This window comes from Callithrix jacchus, chromosome 5 (assembly GCF_049354715.1).
Source record: "Callithrix jacchus isolate 240 chromosome 5, calJac240_pri, whole genome shotgun sequence".
Lineage (NCBI taxonomy): Eukaryota > Metazoa > Chordata > Mammalia > Primates > Cebidae > Callithrix > Callithrix jacchus.
The window spans coordinates 57965136-57987151 of NC_133506.1; the positions used below are offsets into that span (position 1 = coordinate 57965136).

General features: G+C 61.4%; 1 protein-coding gene and 1 long non-coding RNA gene across 2 annotated transcripts; one reads left to right on the top strand and one right to left on the bottom strand.

Annotated features, from left to right (window-relative positions):
- Nucleotides 1–1997: 1997 nt before the first annotated feature.
- RBBP8NL (RBBP8 N-terminal like) lies at nt 1998–19845 on the bottom strand. The gene is made up of 14 exons (XM_035299118.3): nt 19714–19845; nt 10685–10815; nt 9470–9512; nt 8451–8546; nt 8027–8139; nt 7440–7512; nt 7070–7227; nt 6860–6942; nt 6374–6540; nt 5104–5833; nt 4718–4844; nt 4143–4210; nt 3882–4011; nt 1998–2264 (listed from the first exon to the last, which is right to left on the bottom strand). Exons 2-14 carry the CDS (start codon nt 10743–10745, stop codon nt 2146–2148), a joined length of 1968 nt encoding a protein of 655 aa, XP_035155009.3. The 5' UTR covers nt 10746–10815; nt 19714–19845; the 3' UTR covers nt 1998–2145.
- On the top strand, nt 19229–22006 carry LOC108591713 (uncharacterized). Its single transcript, XR_001911552.4, has 3 exons — nt 19229–19339; nt 19533–19641; nt 21889–22006. It is a non-coding gene; the product is annotated as an uncharacterized LOC108591713 (long non-coding RNA).
- Nucleotides 22007–22016: the final 10 nt, after the last annotated feature.

The following is a 22016-nucleotide window of genomic DNA, read 5'->3' on the forward strand; positions in this document are numbered from 1 at the left end:
CAATCACTCGTGGCTTGCAGAGTCTGGTGCCAGGTGAGAACAGAAAGGGGCAAGTGAGGGCAGAGGGCAGGAGGCAGGCGTCAGTTATGCACCAGCGCCAGGCCCTGGTGGTCGGCTGTGCAAGAGGGAAGGCCCCAGTGGATTCTCCTTTGCTGCCGCTAAGCTTCACTTTGAGGGTCCGGGAGAAATGCTGAGGGAGGAATGGGTTTCTCTTCTGGGGCCTGGGGAACCCCCTTGCTAGGCTCCCCAGGATGTCGATGGGTGGCCTGCAGGTGGCGTGTAGGGACCCACAGCTTTTGTTTCATGTGATTCTGGAGAACTCAAAGCAACCTTTAACACATCTGGACTGCCCTCTTGGGAATTCAGTCCCTCCTGCCTCTCAGGCCACAGGCTGCAGGTGGGAGGTGGGAAGGCAGTGCCCTGGAGCCAGGCCCACACCCCCAGTGTGGCCCAGACCTCACCCAGCCCCGTCGTGGGCCCATGTCCTGCCATACCTATGGTGTGTGAGTTTTAAACGCCTGGCTCACCTTGGTGCTTGGCTGCAGAGGAGCCTCATCAGAGTTTCAGTGTGTCCTGCCGTCCCTGTGACAAGTGAGTTTTAAATGCCAGCTCACCTTGGTGCTGTGGCCACAGAGGGCCCTGCTCATGAGTGTCACTCCTGATTTTCTTTGGCTTACATCATGAGCTGTGAGCAGGTGTCAAGTGCAGGGCTCTGCCTGGATGCCCCGACTGCAGGCCTGGCCCTCAGGCTGACTTCCCAGTTTCCGCCATGGCCTGGCCCCTCCGGAGCCCCCACCTTTTCTTCCACCGATCCTTGTCCACTTTTCTAGAGTTGGGGTTTCAGCAAACTTCCCATAACATCCCAGCCCCTTGTCTACTTGGCACACTCCTATTCATCCCTCAGCACCCAAATTCACTTGCAGGTGCCACCTGCCTTGACCTCCCAGGGACACCTGCTCTCCTCCCCATTCCCCAACACTGGCCATGACCTGGTGCTGCAGCTCCTTTGCCCACTAAACTTCACGTTTAGGAGAGCTACCCCTGGGAGCTTCTTAAAACAGACTCCAGGCCCACCTCCAAGGTCCTGGTTCAGTGGTTCTGGGGTTGGGCCCAGGAATCTGTTTCTTAAGCTCCTCCCATGGTGCTGGGAGCACCAAGACCTGTCCTCCCTAGAGGAGCAGACAGCCCTGAGTGCTCCTGGTGAAGTGCTGGTGAGCTGCGCCGCGGCTGCCAGGCAGGGTCTAGTGAGGATGGACAGATGCACGTGCCCGCCACCGTTGTCAGGTGCTTCCCCGAGGCACCCTGGTCCCTTCCTGCTGCAGACAACACAGAGGAGCTGGTTTCATTCTGCCCTCCTGCAAGGGGGTGACCCCCTGGTCCCTGGTGCAGTCAGGCACCTTCTGGGGCACAGGCGGGAGGAGGCCCGGCTGACCCCAGCCCTGCCAAACACACGTTGTTCTTGACGGGTTTATTCTCTGGCATTCAGGGGCCCCTGTCTTCGAGGGCTCCGCCGCCTACCACCTCCCTCCACCCTCACTGCTCACTTGCCCAGAACCCATGAGAGGGTATCCAAGACTGTGCTCAGAGCATGGTGGGCAGGGGTGGGGGCCGGGTGGTCCATTGCCTCCCAGAGCGTGGGCACTGCCTGGGAAGAGCTGCAATGCACAGTAGGGGTGGGGCCTGAGTGATCCTGCCTCCTGGTCCTGCACTCCCAGGGAGCAGGTGCTGGGCTCGGGGAGGGGCCGAAGAGCATTTCCCAGGAGGGTGGAGGGGTGAATCACCAGCCTGAGACCCCTCTTGGTCCTCCAGCCCCTCTCCTGACCTGCTGGTTGGGTGGCGTGGCCTCTCCAGGCCGTGGTGGGCTTGCTGTGGGGCCGGTTTGGGCTGACTGGGTCCCTGTTGGGTGGTGTGGCCTCTCCGGGCCTTGGTGGGCTTGCTGTGGGGCCAGTTTGGGCTGGCTGGGTCCCTGTCGGCTGGTCGGGTGGTGTGGCCTCTCTGGGCCTTGGTGGTCTTGCTGTGGGGCCGGTTGGAGCTGGCTGGGTCCCCTCCCTGGGGCTGTCTGCTGGTTGGGTGGTGTGGCCTCTCCAGGCCCTGCTGGGCAGGTGGAGGCTGCCCCAGCTTGCTGTGGACGCCAGTGCAGGCTGGCTAGGTCTCCTCCCAGGGGCTGGTGCTGGGGGAGGGACTGTGGTCCTCGTTGTCCCTCGGGCTCGCGGGCCCCTCAGCAGCTGTCAGTTTCCTTCTCCCTCTGGAAGGCTTTTTGGAGGCTATGGGAAGCAGCTGGAGGTCAGGAGGGGCCAGGGTGGCCCTGTGTGTCTTCCTTTGAAGTGACACTGGCTCTCACCTAGGGCCTCCTGGGCCTCCTCTGGGCACAGGGAGCTGGGTGCTCCAGGGCCAGCCCTGGGGTTTCACTGGCCACCCTTGTTCCTACAGAAAGCAGTGCCCAGGAGTAGCCTGATCTGACGGTGAGCCCTGAGAATTGGGTCACAACACTCTCCCCATTGTGTGACCCTGAAGACAGGTGCTGACCCCAGAGGCCCCCTTGCTGCCTCGCAGGGAGCCAGGTCATACTGGCAGGCCGGATACTGGCTGTGGCCTCTGGGGGCCTGGCCCGGGGCTAGGGCCATAGGGGAGGGGCGCCTGGTCCCTGCGATGGTCCGGGGATGGGGATCCTGCTGAGATGCTGGGCCCAGGCCATTTTGGAGGCACAGGGAGCTCAGGCTCTGAGCTGAATGGGTAAGGTTTGAATCCTGACCCAGATTCCAGCCCTGTGACCTCAGGCAAGTGACCTCTCCCCTCTCAGCCTCAATCTCTGCACCAGCCAAACAGTGATGATCCTGTCTGCTGGGCAGGGTCTGAGGCCACAGGCAGCAACAGCTGCATCCATTCTCTCGGGGCGACAGGCACAAGGGTGCTGGCTGTGGCCCTGAGCTGTGCCCATGCTGGGCAGGGCCCTGCTCTCACTGAGTGCCACTGTGGTGTCTCAGGAGCCCCTGCCAGCATCCCTGGCCTTGGCTCACGTAGGAACACACTGCGATGGCAGGGGGGTTGGCTCACAGGCTGCACCCCTGGGGCCATTTCCATGTTTCCACCCACTCAGCAGGAAGTGCCTCCGATAAGGCCATGCTGGCCTCCACCACCTCTCCCGGCAGACCTGGGCCACTCCGTCTGCAGCAACAATGGCACATGGTGGTGGCACCACCCTGCCGGCTGCCTGCGGACCCTGCCTGACCAACACCAGGGCCACACGATTAGGTGTTCACAGGCACTCATGGGCGCTCATGAGCTGGAGCTGCCACTGTGCCCAAAGCAGGAAGTGAAAAGTCATCCTGATACCCTCGGACCAGGGCTGAGGCACCTGCCCGCCTTATCAGAAGGAGCTGGGCCCAAGGACACCACCCTTGGCAAACACTGGAGCCATCCCCAGTTCCCCGGGGGAGCAAACATGCCCTCTGCGCTGCCCCTGTCTACAGGTGGACAAGAGGCCTTGGGGGTCTGCCCTTCATGGCAGGGGCTTGTCCTGTGCACCAGGACACCCTTCCTCCCAGGACAACAGTGGAGCAATGACCATCCCCTGCCCGCTTCTCACTGAAATCTCCTGAACCCAAATGTCAGCTCCCTACAGGCGAGGAGACTGAGGCTCGGACTGGAGGGACCCGACACTGGGCCACAGTCACCCGTTGCACAGGCAAGACTCCCCCGGCCAAGCCCCGTCCTCTTCAGGGTTTGTTTCGGGAGGTTTGAGGTTCATTTTTGGCTCCATCATTCTGAGGCTGCCATTCTCCAGGCAGCCAGGAGCGGGTGGCACTGTGGAGAAGTTGGTGCCGCGGCTCCCCTGGCCCCGTCCCTTCACCTGTCCCGAGCCTGCCCGGTGCCGTCTGTACCTTTGTCCTCGGGCTCCGAGGCTCGTTTCCTCTTCCGAGGCAGACCCTGCTTGTGCTCCTGGGCGCAGATGCACCCGGGCCCCTCCCTGGGCTTGCACGTAGTGGCCTCAGTCTGGGAGCTCAGGCCAGCCTGGGGAGAAGTGGGTGTGGTCAGGGGGAGGAGCACCTCCCGCCCTGCCGAGGGTGTGGCCGGGGAGAAGGGGGTGTGGTCACGGGGAGGAGCACCTCCCAGTCCTGCGGAGTGTGTGGCCCGGGACCCACCTCGCTGCCTGGTGTGTCTGCCTCTAGTTCGTCGGACTCTGGACTCGGCACTTCAACCTTGCTGGGTCCTGAAGGATGCAGGGGGTGGGTCGGGCCAGACTGGTGCCCCCCGGGAGTCTCCCGAGCCTGCCAGACTAGGATGGGTGGAGCCAACTCTGCATATGGGGAAACTGAGGCACAGAGGGCCAAGTGACCTGCCCTAGGGTGCCCGATGACTGGAGGCAGACTGGGGTTTGGGCCCAGGCCCAGAGTCCCTGTCAGCTGGGGTGCCTGCCCCCAGCTTGGATGCCGTCTGAGGGGCTCACTGCCTGCCTGCCCTGATTGCTGAGGGGCTCACCGCCTGCCTGCCAGACCTCATTGCTAGGGTGGTTTTCCCCTCACTGAGTGTGGTTCCAGAAGCTCCTGTGGGGCTTTCAGCTTCCTCCTGTGTCTGTGGGTGGAAGAGCCAAGCCCAGGAGCCTGGGGTTGCCTGCTGGGCCTGGAGACACCCCTCACAGTGGGCGCTGACCACCACCCGCTCTCCCCTTGGGGAAAACACTTCCCAGCTGGATTCTGACCCTAGGTGTTCACTGTACCTGAGTGGCCATCCGGGTCAGGTGGTTGTGGGTGCGGAGGCGGCTGAGGCCTCCCTGTGTCTTCATCTCCTGTCCTGCCTAGAGAGGACAGGCCGAGCTGGGGCCCTGGAAATGGGCATGAGGGGTCCTGTGGGGAGGCACGTACGTGGCTTGAGTTTATTTGGGAGACTTCCCTGCCCCCAACTCAGCCCTGGACAGCCTATGGGACCCCACCTGGGGCTGCAGCTGGGCAGGGCCACCCTTTCCCTTTCTAGTGTGAATGAGGCAGCCTTACTTTCTCCCTGGGAACCATCTTGGGCAGAGGGCAGAGAACAGCCCAGGGTCTGGCTAGAGGGTAGCCAGGGGTGGGGGCAAGGGGGTGTCTGAGCCGGGGCTGGGCTCCTTACCGTGGGAGTGCTGGCCTCGTCCTGCTCTGGTGCTCTGGTCCCCTTGGTGCCATTGCTGAGTGGCTGAGGGCTGCGAATCAGGGGTCTGGACTGGGTGGGTGGCTCGGGGCTAGGAGCGTGGGCAGTGGTAGGGCTGAGTGACCCAGGCTGGCCAGCTGGCTTGGGGGCATCCCGGCCCCGGCCCCGATCCGAGAGGTCCAGGGGCTTGTCTGGGGCACAGTCCTGTGTGACTGTAGCCTCCGTCCTCTGGGCGCGGCCTGGGCTGGCGGGCTGTGTGTATCGCCCTCCAGGCAGGACTGCTGTGGCTGGAGTGGCCCTGGCCCCCTCGCTCTCAGGGCCCTCTGAGTCCAAGCCGACTGGTGGGGAGGGTAGCGTCTCCCTGGGTGTGGGCTGGTCCCTTGGCCTGGCACTGCCCGCCCTGGCCCGAGCCCGAAGCTGCTGCTGAGCTAGGAGCAGGTGCAGCGCCCCCTCCAGGCGAAGGTCCTGCATGCCTGCCAGGGAGCCGGGCAGCCCCAGCAGGTCTGTGGGCTCCTCCCAGGCCTCTCCTTCTCTGGCCTTCCGGTCCTGGAGTCGGGGGTCTCGGGGGCCTTCAGCAGGGGCCAGGGGGCTGCTGCGGGGGCTCCCAAGGTGCAGAGACAGGGGGCAGTTGAGGAGGCAGAGCCGGTCCACATTTGGGGAGCACTTGAGGGCCTCGTGGGTCACTGTGGAGGGCCGGGAGGCCCGCAGGAAGCTGTGAGAGAGAAGCCGTGATCAAGGCTGTGGTGAGCCGTGACTGTCCGAGTGAGCCCTGAGGGGGAGAGACAACAGGCACCCCACTCCACAGGCGAGGAAACTGAGGCCTAGAGGGGTGGAGCAAGCTGCAGGGTCCCATGGCCAGTAGTGGAGGAAGGGGAGGCTCAGCCCTGCTTCAGAGGCTGTGAAGAGGTGGCCTGTGGTCTGGGCTCTAAGGCGGGGCCGGTGCTGAGGCCTCCATGTCTTCTTGGCAGGGACATCAGCCCCCTGCTCCTCACCTGGAGGGTCCTGGCCACCTGCCCAGCCTCCACACCCCACTTGTCCTCTGACAATGTCCCCATACCCTGCCCCCACACCAGGCCTGGCCACTCTGGAGGTGTCCACATGGGAACTCTGCTCCAGGCTGGGTGCCCAGAAAGAGCCAAGCCAGAGAAGGTTGGGGGCTCTGAGGGATAATCGAAGGGACTGCCCTGGGACCAGGGGCTGAGAGAAGAGCTGGTCTAAGGCCACTCTGGGTGGGGTTGGGGTGGGAAGGCACCTGTCCAGAGGGAGGCTGCGCTCGTATGCTGGGCTGGGTGGGCTGCTTCTAGTGAGTGCTGGTGGGGGTGTCCCATTGGTGGGGCCACGGTTGGCAGGGCAGGCCTGGGACCCAGGACGAACCACAGCGATGGTTCCGTGCAGCTGGTTGGAGATGCGCTGGGGGCTCTGTGAGGATGGGCGGGTCAGCCTGGGCAGGGGCAGCGTGGCCTCTGCTGGGCGGGTCAGCCTGGGTGGGGGCAGCGTGGCCTCTGCCGCCTGCCCTAGGCTGCTCCCAGTCTGCCCCTGCTCACTGCCGGACCCACCCTCTCAGAGCTGCACCCCTACCCACGCCAGATGGAGCACGGTGGCTCCTGCCCAGGATGAAGGAGGGGCACATCTGGGGTGAGGCACATGAGAGGCTGGCATGCTGTGGGTGCAGTCTCCTCCAGCCTCCTGCCTGCACTGACCCAGCTGTGCTTGGTGGGTTCTAGGTTCCTGCCCTTACCATGTCTGGGGCCCGCGGCTCAGGCAGGGTGGCACCTGGGGAGATTTTGGCCACTGGAGATACCCTGTGCCCCGCTGGCTTTTCTGTGGGAGGAGAGGCCAGGGTCGAGAGCTTGGGAGGTGCTCAGAGGGACAGCAGTCCAGCCCCAGGCAAAGGGTCTCTGGTCCTGCGGGGTCCCAGTCCCTCAGCCCCAGCCAGTTCCCACAGCACCTTCTCCCCGTGGACCCATGCCCTGGTGGTCTTCCTCAGCCTCCTCGTGGCCTCCCGGTGGCTTCTCTGTGATGGCCTTCCAACCGCCAGGGGAGGGGAACAGCAGGGGTGAGGGGGGATCTGAGGTGCTCTCCTTGGCTGGGGGCTTGGGCCTATCTCTGGAGGGGAGGTAAAGACAGTGAGGGTGAAGGATAGCAACGTCCCCAGATGATCAGAAAAGCTGGGCCCCCTCCTGGGTGACCTCAGGGGACACAGCTCCCCTGATGCTGCCTGAAAGCCCTCCATGGCAGTTCCCTAGGGAAGTGCGCTGAGTGCTGCTGGGGGGTGCTAGGGGTTCGGTGTCTGAGCCCCGGTGCCCTTTCCCACTCACCCCAGCCCCTGAAGCCGCTTCACCTCCTCCTTCAAGGTTTCGTTCTCCTCCTTCAGCGTGTTCATCTCGTTGGCTGCAAAAGGCACTGATTAGCAAAGCAGCCAGGGGTGGGAGGGACAGGGTCAGGGGTAGGGTCATAACAGCACCAGGGAAGCCCCTCAGCAGTAGCCCCAGCATGTGGCCCGGGGCCTGGCAGGCAGCAGTTGCGCAGTGGATGCTGGCTGCATGAGTGGCTGGTTGGATGCCATTGAATGGGCAGTGCGGTCTTGAGGGAAGGGGGCTTGCCCTTGGTCATCAGGAGGGCTACTGGGGCCTCAGGACGTCCTCATCACAGGGAGGACGTCATGCCCTCTGAGGGCAAGGGATGCCAGCAGCCCCGGCGAGCGAGGCTGTGTTGAGGGAGGGCCATGCCAGAGCCAGCTGCGGGCTGTGTATGTTTGTCTGTAAATTGGGTTGTGAGGTCCCCCCAGTGGTGTGAGACCGATGGCCCTGCCTCCTTTCCCCACTCCCCTACACGGGCTGAGCAGGCTCCAGGGTCGCCTGGCCCTGAGGGAGAGGACCCTGGTGGCCGGGCGGGCGGGACTCACTGAGGATGAAGATTCGCTGCAGGCTGTGCAGGTGGGCGCTCTCAAACTCCTGCTGCCGCTTCCTGGCCAGCTCCTGGGTGACCATGCAGCGGTCGCACAGGCCGGCCCGCAGCCTGCAGGGTGGGGAGGCGGGGGTCAGGGATGGCACGGAGGCTGCAGAGGGCCTGGGACTCTCACTGCCCCACTGCTGGGGACTGCATCTGCCCTTCCCAACCTTTTCTGTGGAGCCCCAGGCCTCTTCCCACCCCATGTCCCATGTCCCACTGAGTTTGGGTAGAAATCTTGAAAATACAATTGACTTAAGGCTCTGGAGAAGTCCTGTAATGGAGAAACCTTCTTGGTTCAGGGTATCCTGGAGTTTCCCGAACATTCTTCGAGGAGCCCCCTGTCCTGGCCATACTGTGAGGCACCCTCCCAGGCCCACCTGTTCTCCAGCACCCGCAGGTTCTCCTTCAGTGTCTTCTGCTGCTCCCGGAGCTGGTGGTTCTTGGCAAAGAGCTCCTCAATCCTCTGGGCATCTCTGTGGCGGGAAACAGCGGGGAGTGGGAGGATCTTGCCGTCCCCACCGTCCAGCCTGGGGCTAGCGCCCTCTGGCACCCACAGCCTTGGTCTGGGTCTGGACCCTGTGGGGACTTGCAATTGAAGCAGGCCCTGTGGGGGCAATGCCTAACCTGAAGCCCTCCCCAGTCATCTGCCTGCCCCTCTGTGCTGTCTGTCTTTTTTTTTGAGACAGAGTCTTGCTTCGTCGCCAGGGGCCAGGCTGGAGTGCAGTGGCAAGACCTCAGCTCACTGTAACCTCTGCCTCCTGGGTTCAAACAATTCTCCTGCCTCAGCCTCCTCAGTAGCTGGGACTATAGGCGCGCACCACCATGCCCAGCTAATTTTTGTATTTTTAGTAGAAACAGGAGTTTCACCATGTTGGCCAGGATGGTCTTGATCTCTTGACCTCGTGATCCACCTGCCTTAGCCTCCCAAAGTGCTGGGATTACAGGTGTGAGCCACTGTGCCTGGGCTGTGACATCTGTCTTGTCCATGCACCACTTTATCGCTGTGGTGCAGGCAGAGCCACAGCTGGGTCTATGAGCTCGGAACATGGGGAGCCTGAAACATGGGGAGCCTTCCTGCCCGCCAGTATATGGCAGACATGACCTCAGCTCATCACCAACGTACTGTTGATATTCTGATCATGACCCTTGGGTGGGAGAGGCCCGAGTAGGGGGCTTGCCCTGCTCTTGGGAGGCCAATGCACTCGGGTTCAAGTCTTGGCTTCCCTGCCTGCTTGCTGTGTGACCTTGGACAAGTGACTCCCTCCTGCCCTCACGCTGAGCCTCCGTTTCCCCTCTGCACCATAGGATGGTGGCAGTGCTGGCACAACCATGCCTCAGGGGGATGAAATGGCCCCTGTGGCCCCCTCGGGGAGGGCCCCTGCTTGGCCTGACTCACCGGCACCTTTCTGAGTTCAGTTCCAGAAGCTTATTCTGCAGGCCTAGGGGAGCAAGCAGAGTCACAGGGGGTCAGGCCCAGCTGCTGCCTTCCCTGAAGCCTCCCACCACCGGGTCTGGGCAGAGCTGCAATGTAGCAGTCCTGTCCCCTGCACCCCGGGGAAGCCCTGCCTGACTCCCCAAGGCTCCCCTGCCAGGTGGGCCTGTCTGTACCCAGGTCTGGGGCTGCCTGAGGTTCCGTGGTCTTGATCCAGCATCTGTCGCTTCCCCTAGGGTTTCTGGCTCTGACATCTATCTGGGGGTGGGCAGGGGCCCCAGTGCCATGAATGACTAGCCACTTATGAAAGGCAGAGGGACTGAGAGGGACCATTGTGTGTGTGTGTGTGTGTGTGTGTGTGTGTGTGTGTGTGTGTGTGTCACAGCGTTGAAATAGATGAGCTTTTGGGGCAGACCTCACCAGACCCCATCCTTGGGGATCCAGCCCAGGCTGGGCTAGCCTGGGACTGGGGCGGGCGTTGGGGAGGCTCGGCCCAGCAGCCCCACCTCTCTTGGTTGTCTAGGAAGCAGCCAGGTCCCTGGACCTCCAGGTGGGCGTGGGTGCTCAGTGGAAACACCATGGGGAGGTGCCAGCCCTGGGATTGGACTGAGGGGCTGGGGGGTGCAGGCGTGTCCCTGGTGGGGGAGGTGGACAGGGATGGGGCCCGGGGCGTGTCCTAGAGGGAAGAGAAGAGTTGCAGCTCAGTGCCTTGACGTGCTCCGGGTGGGAGCCATAAGCCATAAGCTCCTGTTTCTGGAAGCAGCGGTGTCTACCCTGGTGAGCTCAGCAGGCTGCCAGGGTGGACATTTCTTTCTGCCACACTAGAAGCCGGCCCAGGGAGAACACAGCATGTGCAGTGTGGGGCCTGTGGGTGGCAGGTGGCTGTGAGGTGTTGGTGGCAACCCTTGAGAGTGCCCCTCCCCTCGGGGCCACACTCTGGGAGTGGTGTGAGGACATTCGGTGTGAGGGCAGCACTTGTGGGGCCCAGGGCGGGTGTCTGGCCACCTTGTAGCTCTGGGCCTTGGGTCAGGACTCCCCTGTCTGGGCCAAACAGATGGGGTCTGTCCTCTGGCTTGTTGGGAATTAGAGGTGATTCATGGGTGCACCCTGACCTGTCCGGCCCTTAGGTGAAGGCTGTCGAGACTCTTCCCCGGCCCGGCATCTGCCCTGGCCCCTCACCCAGGACTTCCTTCTCGTGGATCTCCTTCAACCTGTTCAGCGACTCCATGAAGCTCTCCATGGCTCCCTGTGGCCCCTCTGCGCTGGAGGTGTGGGACGCCTGCAGCCTCTACTGTCCCTCTGCGCCCATCCTGAAGAGGAAGAAGTGGGGACAGGGACCCACTCAGGAAGGGCCCATGGGCTGTGGAGTCCAGAGAGGACTGGGGTTCCCTGCATCTGTGTGGAGCAGGACCCTGACATAATGGAGGGGCTATCCCCGGGAGGTGGGCTGGAGGCCCCTGAACCCCATGGGCAGGTGCAGAGATGGTACACTGTGCGGCTTCCTCCCCTGCTGTGGACCAATGCAGAGGGCAGGGTGCTGGCTGCCGTGTGGGAGGGGCTGCAGGGGCCAGGGAGCATCTGGGGTGAATGCTGGCTCCTCTGAGCCACCCAGTCCTCCCCAGGTACCCGGCCCATCAGTGCCTGAACTGTTCCCACATAAACCCTGTCCCGTGGCACCTCAGTGGAGGGACAGGGAAACCTGGCGAGAGCCGGATGGTGCTGGTAACACCTGCCCAAGGCCTCACCAGCAAGAGCCCGCAGACCCGACCATGCTGCCGTCCATGTCCCTGCCCCAACACCACTGTCACAGCGCCTCTGTCCCTCTCACCTGGACCCTTGGACTCAGTCCCCTCCTGGAATCTCTGCCCCCTTCCAGTGCCATGGAGGCTTTGATCCTGTCACAGGCGCATACACACACACGCGTACACAGATAGCATGTACACTCAACATACATGCACACACATGCAAAAGACACACACAGAGCATGTACAACACAACACACATGCACAAAGACAGACATGCACACACAAGCATGTACACACAGCACACATGCATAAAGACAGACATGTACACACAGAGCGTGTGCACACACAACACACATGCACAAAGACAGACATGGACACACAGAGCGTGTGCACACACAACACACATGCACAAAGACAAACATGCACACACAGAGCGTGTGCACACACAACACACATGCACAAAGACAGACATGCACACACAGAGCGTGTGCACACACAACACACATGCACAAAGACAGACATGCACACACAGAGCGTGTACACACACAGCACACATGCACAAAGACAGACATGCACACAGAGCGTGTACACACACAACACACATGCACAAAGACAGACATGCACACACAGAGCGTGTGCACACACAACACACATGCACAAAGACAGATATGCACACACAGAGCGTGTGCACACACAACACACATGCACAAAGAGACATGCACATACAGAGTGGGTACACACAACACACAGATAGCATGCACATACAACACACATGCACACACATGCAAAAGACACAGCATGTACAACACACATGCACAAAGACAGACATGCACACACAGAGTGTGTATACACACAACACACATGCACACACCCAGAGACACACAACACACATGTACACACACAGGCATACCCACACACAGCACAGACACACGCAGAAACACATAAACATGGGCACACGCAGACACAAGTATGTGCAGACACAGAGATACACAGATACACACACAGATGCAGCACGTGGGGACACAGCCACAGGGACACCCTCTGCCCAAGAAAGCAGCTCCCACATGCAGAGGCTGGAGGGGGCCAGGAAGGGGCAGGAGCCACTCTGAAGAAGACAGCTGGTCACCGGCTCCTTCCCTCCCTCCTGCCTCCCCTACCCACAAATCCCAGGAGATCCTTGGTAGGCAGTGGATATCTTGTGGCCTCACAGACTGAGGCCAGAATGAAGGGGCCGAGGGGCCTTTGCAGTCTCAGCTTGGGGACCTGGGGCTGGAGCCTTCATCCTCAAACCCTCCCAGGCCTTTCCAAATTCCCAGTGGCCTGGAGAGCTCCCAGGCAGGGCCGATGGAGTGAGCTTGTGGGGGTTGTGTGCCTGTCCTCCCCTGACATACCCCTCCTCCCACAGATTGGCCTCCAGGCCTGGGAGGTTGCGATACTGGTCAAGTGGCCGGGCATCTGCAAGCCAGTGTTTGTGACACTGTAACCATGACGGTTCAGACTTCTGCACCCGGTGGCTTCCGAGTCACTTGGTTGGGAGGGGCAGTGTGCTGTGTGTGTGTGTGTGTGTGTGTGTGTGTGTGTGTGTGTGAAGCCTGAGCCAGTCTGCACGTGTGTGCTGGGCGTGTGAAGCCAGTGTTTGTGTGTGTGCTGTGTGTGTACAGCCAAAGCCAGTGTGCAAGTGTGTGCCAGGTGTGTGAAGCCAGTGTTGGGTGTGTGTGTGCTCGGTGTGTGTGCTGTGTGTGTGAAGCCTGAGCCAGTGTGCATGTGTGTGCTGGGCGTGTGAAGCCAGTGTTGGGTGTATGTGTGCTGTGTGTGTACAGCCAAGCCAGTGTGCACGTGTGTGCCAGGCGTGTGAAGCCAGTGTTGGGTGTGTGTGTGCTGTGTGTGTGAAGCCTGAGCCAGTGTGCACGTGTGTGTTGGGCGTGTGAAGCCAGTGTTGGGTGTGTGTGCTGTGTGTGTGCACTCTGGAGCCAGTGTGCACGTGTGTGCCGTGTGTGCATGTGTTTTTACCCTGTGTGTGTGCACTCAAGCTAGTGTGCATGTGTGTTCGTGCACAACCTGCTGCAGAACCGCTGGTGTATCACCTGAACATCTGTGTGGGCCTCCTCCCTGCCTGCCTGCCTGGCCTCCCACTCAGCCTCCCCTGAAACCCCTGCCTACCCCCAGCCCCTCCAGGACCACTCTCCAGGGTGGCCGTCCCTGGGAAGCTCTGGTCTCTGTTCAGATGCACACTGCTCTGCTCAAAACCTAACTTCCAGCTTGCAGCTGGAGGCCACGCCCAAGGCCTCGCCACAGCCAGCCCAGCCCAAGCGGGTCACAGACGGGAGCAGCCGTGGCTGCATCTGGGTTCTCAAAGGTCAGCCTGAAGACGCCACACAAGGGTGCTATCTGCAGCAGTACTCTACACAGCCATCCCAAACGGGCCCCCAAATCCTGTCCCATGATGGGCGGAATGGCAGCCACCCAGCCCATGCCCATCCCAGCGTGGCCAAGCCACCCAAGCCAAACGTAAGAGGACATCGAACACAGAAAGAGGCACTTGCCCTGGGCCCCTGAAAGTTGGGGTGGTGGGTGCCTCTGACTCAGGGAGGCAGGCCTTGGACCCAGAGAGAAGTTGCAGGGCCTGGGGAGGGGATGGTGACTGGAGCCATTTGGCAGGAGAGTCTCCTGACTCCTGCTGAGCCCATGTGCTGTTGTCAAACGCGTTAGTGCTGGGTCTGGTGGGGCAGTGAGGGGTGTGGGACAGAGTGTGGCCTGTGTTTGGAGGTGGCCGCAGCACCCCTGAGGGCCCCTGACAGGGCTGGTGGGCTGTGTGGGGGGCGGGGCTCCAGGATGCTGGGCTCCAGAGGCTCAGTCCGCAGACCCAGCTGGGCTCTGGGACCTCCAGCCACCCTCGGAGGGGGTGGGGGTGACAGTCGGCTGCTCTGTGTTGGGCGGGTGAGGGATGCTGGGATGAGGAAGACCTGGAGCCTCCTGGGCAGGAGGCCAGTGCCAGGGAAGGGGACCAACAGGACGCTGAGCTCCAGAGGCTGGGGACACCGTAGATTCCATGGGATGCTGGTCACGTGGCCAGCATCAGTGGTTTTGGCCTCGTTTCCCAAACTCCATACACACTGAGACCTTCACGACAGCCATGGAATCTCGACCACACCATGAAGCCCCTCTCCAGATGCGAAAACGGAGGCGCAGACACATCAGGCCCCCGTCTCAGTCACCCAGTGGGAAGTGGGATCTGCGTGGTGCCCGGTGGGTCCTGGGGTTGTGGGTCCTGTGTGCTCCGCCTGTGTGGACTGGGGCGTCTTCCCCATGGCTCTGGTGTGCCCGGCTGCTCTGACTTTTCCTGGCCAAGGGCCCCCTGGGAGGAAGGCACCGGAGCCAGGGCTTCCCTAGGCTCAAGTAGCCGAGGAGGGCCAGGAAGGGGCTGAGCTGCAGCTCCTGAAATTGCACCCGGCCCCGCCCAACATGCCGCTCTTCCCCGGCCCCCAGCACCTGCCATGTGGGCTGGGCTGACGCCCATAAAGGAGCTACCCAAGGGAGCCCATGGTGCCTGCGGGCTCTGGATAGGCCTTGGGGGTCCAGGCAAGAGGTGGGCTTCCTTCCCAGTGACGTCATCACCATGCAGAGCCTCCTACTCACAGGCTCCTTCCTGTGTCCCACCGCCCCAACTGCAGGCTCCACCTGGCTGCCACTCTCAAGGTCCCCAAAGGACAGCAGGAAGAGTCCCCATCATGCTGGGCAGGGGATAGCGCAGACAGGCAGGGCTGCTGGGGCACCCTGCAAGGGACCCTCATTTCCCAGAGGCCCAGAGTGGGAGTGGGCCTGGGCAAGGCCACTGGGCCCTTGAGTGACAGTGTCTAGCTAGGGCTGGGGGGACTTCCTTCAGGACCAGCAGGTGACAGAGATGCAGGGTGGCCAGGATCAGTCTCCTGGTTTCCAGCCACCTCTGGGGCAGCTCTAGTCCCAGCTTCCACCCTCCTGGAGTGCCGAGGAGCTCTGGGAAGGGAGGGGAGGGAGGGAGGTTGCCAGCCTGGTGATTTTGGGGAGAAGTTGGCAGCTGTGAGCAAAATGAACCGGGATTGTAGAAATTTACTCAGACGGGCACCTGCACCCTCATGCCAGAGGTCAGCAGGGGGGTCAATGGGGCTGGCTTTTTTTCCCCAAGTCTGCCTTCTCTGGGTTTATCCGGCTTGCCGAGGGCAGCTAGGGGAATGAGCCAGGGGAACTGGGAAGGAAGGTCTCGCTCAGGCCTGGGTGGGGGCTGCAGTAGGGCTGTGAAGGGGAACAAGCCTGCCAGAGTGTGAAGGGGGAGGGGCAGGGAGGGGGAGGGAAGGGGCTTCGGTTCATGCGGGCTTCACATGGCTGGATGAGACACCTGAGCTCTGGTCCAGGGTCATCCTCAGCCACTCCTCCCACCGCAGCCCTCCCACTCTGGAAGTCCAGGCTGGAGGCTCTCTGCGGGTGCTGAGGCCCCTTGGAAGGAGCAGGGCAGGGGGAGAGCAGGCTGGTCAGCTGTGGTCCCAACAGCGGCTCTCAGCCGGGCCGTGGGAGGGACAGGTGTGAGGGGCACGTGGCTGCCCCTGGTCTACACCACCCTCACTCCACCATGCCTCACCCTCTGCTCCATTTTGCCACTGGTAACACAACCCAGAGGTGGGGTCTGGTTCACGGTCAAAGCTAGCAAGAGCGGGGCTGGGCTTCGGCTCACCCAGGCCCACACCAGCCTCCTGCATGAGGTGCTACTGTCGCCAGCATCTGCGCCTTCTGGGGACTCCTGCGCCTTCCAGGGACTGCTCCTACAACCGTAGGGCAGCGTGCTGCTCTCACCAGGATGGAACAGAGCGAATCCAGTAAACCAGTGCCTCTTATCCCCCAACAGGGCCCACGAGAGCCCTCCACGGGAGCCTGAGGCTTGCAGACCACCTTCTACCTCGTGTCCTCACCCAGGGAACGAACATCCATTGTGGGCTCTGCCTGTCCCCCAGGGCCCCCACCCACCCTCCTAGGGTCCTCTGGAGTGGCCGCTCAGAGGGTAGAGGTTTGCTATTGTTGATCCCACCCGATGGGTTCTCAGAGCCGCAGCAGAGAGGGTGCACCCCCCCATGCGGAGCTGGCTGGGGCGGGGGGCAGGGTCGCACTCCTGAAGGGTGCTGGCTGGAGAGTCTGTCTGTGCAGGGGGCTAATGGTGTGGGCTTCCCAGTTTACAGCCCTGGGGAGGCTCTGGGACCGGTCTGCTCTCTCTGCCACCTTGGGCATGTTGCTTTTCCTCTCTGAACCTGTGTCCTCGCTTGGGGGTGACAGCTCACCTGCCCCTGTGTCAGGCTGTCATGAAGCTCCTAGCAGGTGATGCCTGCTTGGCCACGAGCTCCGGGGACAGGAGTCTCAGTGAGCAGCAGAGGGAGACCCTGAGTTCACCTGCGCCTCCCTCATGTGGGTCCCCAGGGGTCTAGCAGTGCTGATGGCAGGACCCTCCACACTTGGACAAGGTCAAGTCCCATTGCCACAAAGACTTTGTGCAGGGGGACGTGGCCCTCCCCACCCTCAGGGCAGAGGTCCAGCTTCCTCCTCATCCTTGGACAGCCGCTCACTAGGGACTCCACCAGGCTAACAGTGTTTCTGTGGCTGTGCCCAGGGGAGGTGCCACCTGCCTCCCACACACAGGCCAGGGAACCACAGGCCCAGCCATGGCCCTGGTGGGACTGGGCATCATCTGGCCGAGTGGCAAAGCCCACAATGCTGCCTGCTCTTGCCCTGCCCTCTGGGAGACCGGGCCCCTGGGCTTCTGTTTTCTAAGCAGGTGGCATCAGGGCATCACTGGGCTCCCCGCCTTCCCAGGGCACTCAACTGGAGGAGCCGCTGGGCACCAGGGCTCAAGGATGTCTGTCAGGCTGGCTGCTCTTCACCCCAGCCACTGCTCCCCAGCAGGCCCTTTAGGGCAGGAGTGCTGAGCTGGACCCGGGTACCCTCCGTCTCTGAGACCTGGGCTGTCTGTGTGTCCATCTGAGTGACTGCCCACCTATCCAGGAGCAATGGTGACACTGCAGCAGTGGCAGTGGCAGTAGCAGTGGCAGCAGTAGTGGCAGCAGCAGTGGCAGTAACAATGGCAGTGGCAATAGCAGTAGCAGCAGTGGTGGTCAGTGACAGTGACAGTGGCAATGGCAGTAGCAATAGCAATAGTAGTGGCAGTGGCAGTGGTAGTGGCAGTAGCATTGGCAGTGGTAGTAGCAGTAGCAGTGGTAGTGGCAGTAGTGGCTGTAGCAGTGGTAGTGGCAGTAGTGGCAGTAGCAGTGGTAGTGGCAGTAGTGGCAGTGGCAGTAGCAGTGGCAGTAGTGGCAGTAGCAGTGGCAGTAACAGTGGCAGTAGCAGTGGCAGTGGCAATCACAGTGACAATGGCAGTGGCAGTAGCAGTGGTAGTGATAGTGGCAGCAGTAGTGGCAGTAGCAGTGGTAGTGGCAGTAGTGGCAGTGGCAGTAGCAGTGGCAGTGGTAGTAGCAGTGGCAGTGTTAGTGGCAGTAGCAGTGGTAGTGGCAGTAGCAGTGGTAGTGGCAGTAGTGGCAGTGGCAGTAGCAGTGGCAGTGGTAGTGGCAGTAGCAGTGGCAGTAACAGTGGAAGTAGCAGTGGCAGTGGCAATCACAGTGACAATGGCAGTGGCAGTAGCAGTGGTAGTGATAGTGGCAGCAGTAGTGGCAGTAGCAGTGGTAGTGGCAGTAGTGGCAGTGGCAGTAGCAGTGGAAGTGGTAGTGGCAGTAGCAGTGGCAGTAACAGTGGCAGTAGCAATCACAGTGACAATGGTGGTGGTGGTAGTGGCAATGGCAGTGGCAGTGGCAGTGGCAGTAGCTGATGCTCCTCTCATGCTGGTCTGTGCTGAGCACCATGCCCAGGCTTTTTTTCCACTTGCATGGGCACTGAAACCATCCTGCAGTTTTGCTGAGGAAGCCAAGCTCAGAGCGGTGCCCTCTGCACCTCAACCTGTCTCTGTCCCCGTCCACATCCTGCCTAGCCCCATGGAGCACCAATTGCATAGCCAGGCTGGACACACGCATGTGGTTGGGGACCACCTGGCCTTGGATGAAGTGCTGATTGTCTCATTCTACCGGTTTAGAGAATGAATCAGATCAGAGATGAGCAGGTAGGGCAAGATTTGGGCCTGGACATGGCCTCCAAGTCTCCTCCCACCCTCTGCGGTAATGGGCAAAGTCTCTCCCATGGAGACTTTGGCCAGGTTGCTTGTCTGGCCATGCCTCAGTTTGTCTGGCCATGCCTCTGTAGCACAGACGGCAGTGGTCAGTTCTGACCCAGGCTCCTGGGGGCTGTCAAGGGACCTGGCACCTGGTGGGTGCCCCAATGCCAGATCAGGGCCAGGCAGCCAGGAACAGCCTGGGAGTGGAGCTGCCTCACACCTGCCCATGGTGTGGCCGAGGCAACCCTCACTTTGTAGAGGAAGAAGCTGAGGCTCAGAGGTCACCTGTCCATTGTCCCCAGCGTGCAAGTACACAGCCAGAACACAGCCAGGGCCTCTTTGTGACCTCCCAGGCCAGTTCAGGTCGGGGGATGTGGGGGGTATGTCCAGAGAGATGTCTCTGCCAGTGCAGTTTCTGATGTCCTCCAGACACAGAGACCCACAACAGACATGTGCACACGAGTGACACCCACACCCACACACATGGACAGCGGCATCCTAACTTGGAGAGCACACACTGGTCCAAAAAGCAGACGCCCAGCATCGCCGCCGACACCCTCCCCTGCTGTGCACACAGCTGCCATGCGCATTCTGTGTGTGCACATGCACGCATGTATCCCACAGACTTGTGCCCCCCCATGCACTTGCGTGCACACATGCACAGAGCAGCAGGTGTCCCTGCCGCTCAGGTAACAGCAGCCCTGCAACCTGACTCCCTCCCGGAGGTGGGCCAGGCTGCTCTCCTGCCCGCCAGCTGCCTCCCTGAGGCCTGGCCATGGGGGAGGGGGTGGAGCAAGGTCTGCCTTTATGGCTGCCTCCCCACAGACACAGTGGCAGAGGAGTCCCCCTGCTCAGCACCCAGCTGTGGGCTCTGCACCCTGGCACCTCCCTCACCCCCGTGGCTGCGCCCAGGTATGCTCTTTCGAACCTGGATGGTGGGGCGGGGCAGGCCCAGGGTGGAGGGTGAGGCCAGCAGCCCATCCCCGATCCCCCAAGCCCCTCAATAGACTAGGGACACTTCCTGGGTCATGGTGCGAGACCAGGCCTGGCCTCTTTGCCCCCAGCTCCTGGCCTGGGAAGCCCACTGAACTCTCTCTGTTGCTAGGTCCCTGGAGCGGAAACAGCCTTGTGCCATCCCATAGGGAAGGCGTCCCGTCCCACCCACCCCCATGGCCCTCCTCTCAAGAGCCTCAGCTGGGCCTCCAGCCTCCCTGGTGAGTGCCCCAGCCAGGGAGCCCAGTCCACCCGCTGCTTAGCTGCTTGTCCCTGGGGTCCCCGGTACTCACATGGCCCCTGGCCTTGCCTCGACCTCCGTGGACCTCTGTGCCGAGCCCCCACGCTGTCCACTGGGAGAGAGAGCAGTGAGTGGCGAGAGAGCTTGCACAGGCAGCAAGACATGATTTTGGCCAAACCCGCCTGGCAGGTTTGTGATTCTCCCAGCCAGGAGCAGAAAGGAGGCAGAGCCTGCCCGAGCCGCCAGGCAGGTCCCGCCGGCTCTCAGAAAGTGGCCAGACAGGTCAGGTCTGCAGGCACAAGGGATGGGATTGTTTCCTTATAATCGCAGGAGGTGGCCTTGCTGCAGTGGGAGCCAAGCTGTCAGCACCGAGAGTCCAGGCTGGGGCCTGGACACGAAGGGCCTGGGCAGGGAGGGTGTGGGCTTGCAGGGGTGCTCGGGTGGGGGGCTGCATGAGGGAGTGAGCAGGTGTGCCAAGTCTGCAGCTTGGGACAGGTGGTAGAGCCTCTGACCCAGGTGGTCCCCCCTGCTGTTCATAACTCAGCTCCCATGGGCGGTCCCCTTTCTGGCCTTGGTTTCTCTGTATATAAATTGGGGATAATCAGTTCAAGGCCTGTCTGTGCCAAGCCCAGTGGACGGAAATCCAGCAGCTGCTATTGGAAGCGACCCACCCAGCATGTCCCACCCTGCCTGGGACAGTGGGCCTTCCACTTGCGGGGGACTGGGCAGGTGGTGGCCTCTGGTCTGCCCATCTGCTCGGGGTCTGCGTGTGCTCAGTGAGTGGCCTTCTCTGGTCTCCAGGTAGGCTGGTGTCCCTGACCAGGTGGAGCCCAAGGGGGCAGATGGGCTGGGGGACAGGTGCTAGAGCAGCCTCACACTATGGTCTCACATGTGTGTTCCCTGGATGGTGACGCTGTAGCTGTACTCGTGGGGAAGAGCGTGGCCCTGACCCCCATGCCCCACCCCCGTGTCCTACCCATGACCCCTCCCCACTCCCTCCTCCCACCTCCCTCATTCTCAGCCTGTCTGAGCTCCACACAGAAGCACAGCGGGGGTTCCCGAGTCCTTAGGGCCACGATCCTCAGGGCACCCAAGTGGACCCAGGAATGCACATGGCTCAGAGGAGGAAGCCTGGGGGCCTGGGCTGCAGCCCTGCCTCGAGGGGAAGACGGACTTCCTGCTCCCCCAAAAAGCCCCTGCTGGTGTCTGGAGGCCCAGCTCTGGGCTTGGGATGAGGGCTGGGTCATCTCTGGCCCCACGATCCCCTCCCACTCAGGGCTGGGCTCTGGGGAGGGGGTTGTGGTCAGCAGGGGGCCACTCCAGCTCTGGCCGGCCCCTCCTCAGGCTGCCTCCCTGCTCCTGGCTGGGCCCTTTGTGAATGGGGTCTGCTTGCTGCTGGCGTGTTTGGTGTGTACCTGTGTGGGGACTGTGCACATGTGTGAGCATGTGTATGTGCATGTCTTGTGCATGTGTGCCCGTATGTGCATGAGTTACATGTGTGTGCACGTGTGTTGCACATGTGTGCATGTGAGCATGTGTGTGTGCATGTGTTGCAAATATGTATGCTGTGTGTGCGTTTGTGCCTATGATGCACCTGTGTGTTGCACGTGTGTGTGCCTGTGTTTCGTGTGTGTGCCTGTATTGTGTGTGCCTGTTTCATGTGTGTGCCTGTTTCATGTGTCTGTGTTGTGTGTGCCTGTGTTTCATGTGTGTGCCTGTGTTGTGTGTGCCTGTTTCATGTGTCTGTGTTGTGTGTGCCTGTGTTTCGTGTGTGTGCCTGTGTTGTGTGTGCCTGTTTCGTGTGTGTGCCTGTGTTTTGTGTGCCTGTGTTTCTTGTGTGTGCCTGTGTTGTGTGTGTGTGCCTGTGTTTCGTGTGTGTCTGTGTTGTGTGTGCCTGTGTTTCATGTGTGTCTGTGTTGTATGTGCCTGTGTTTCATGTGTGTGCCTGTGTTGTGTGTGCCTGTGTTTCATGTGTGTGCCTGTGTTGTGTGTGCCTGTTTTGTGTGTGACTGTGTTGTGTGTGCCTGTGTTTCGTGTGTGCCTGTGTTTCGTGTGTGTGCCTGTGTTGTGCATGTGCCTGTGTTGTGTGTGTGCCTGTGTTGCGCCTGTGTGTTGTACATGTGTGTGCGTGTGTTGTATGTGTGTGCATCCGTGCGTGCACACGTGTAGCTGCTTTGTGCTGTGGTCTGGATGTTCTCTGATTCTCTTTGAAATCCCAACCCCCAAGGCAATGACGTCAGGAGGCGGGGCCTGTGAGGGATGACGAGGTCATGAGGCTGCCACTCTCCTGAGGGGGTCAACGTCCTTCCACAAGAGGCTCCAGGGAGGTCCCTTGTCCCTTCCACCACGTGAGGA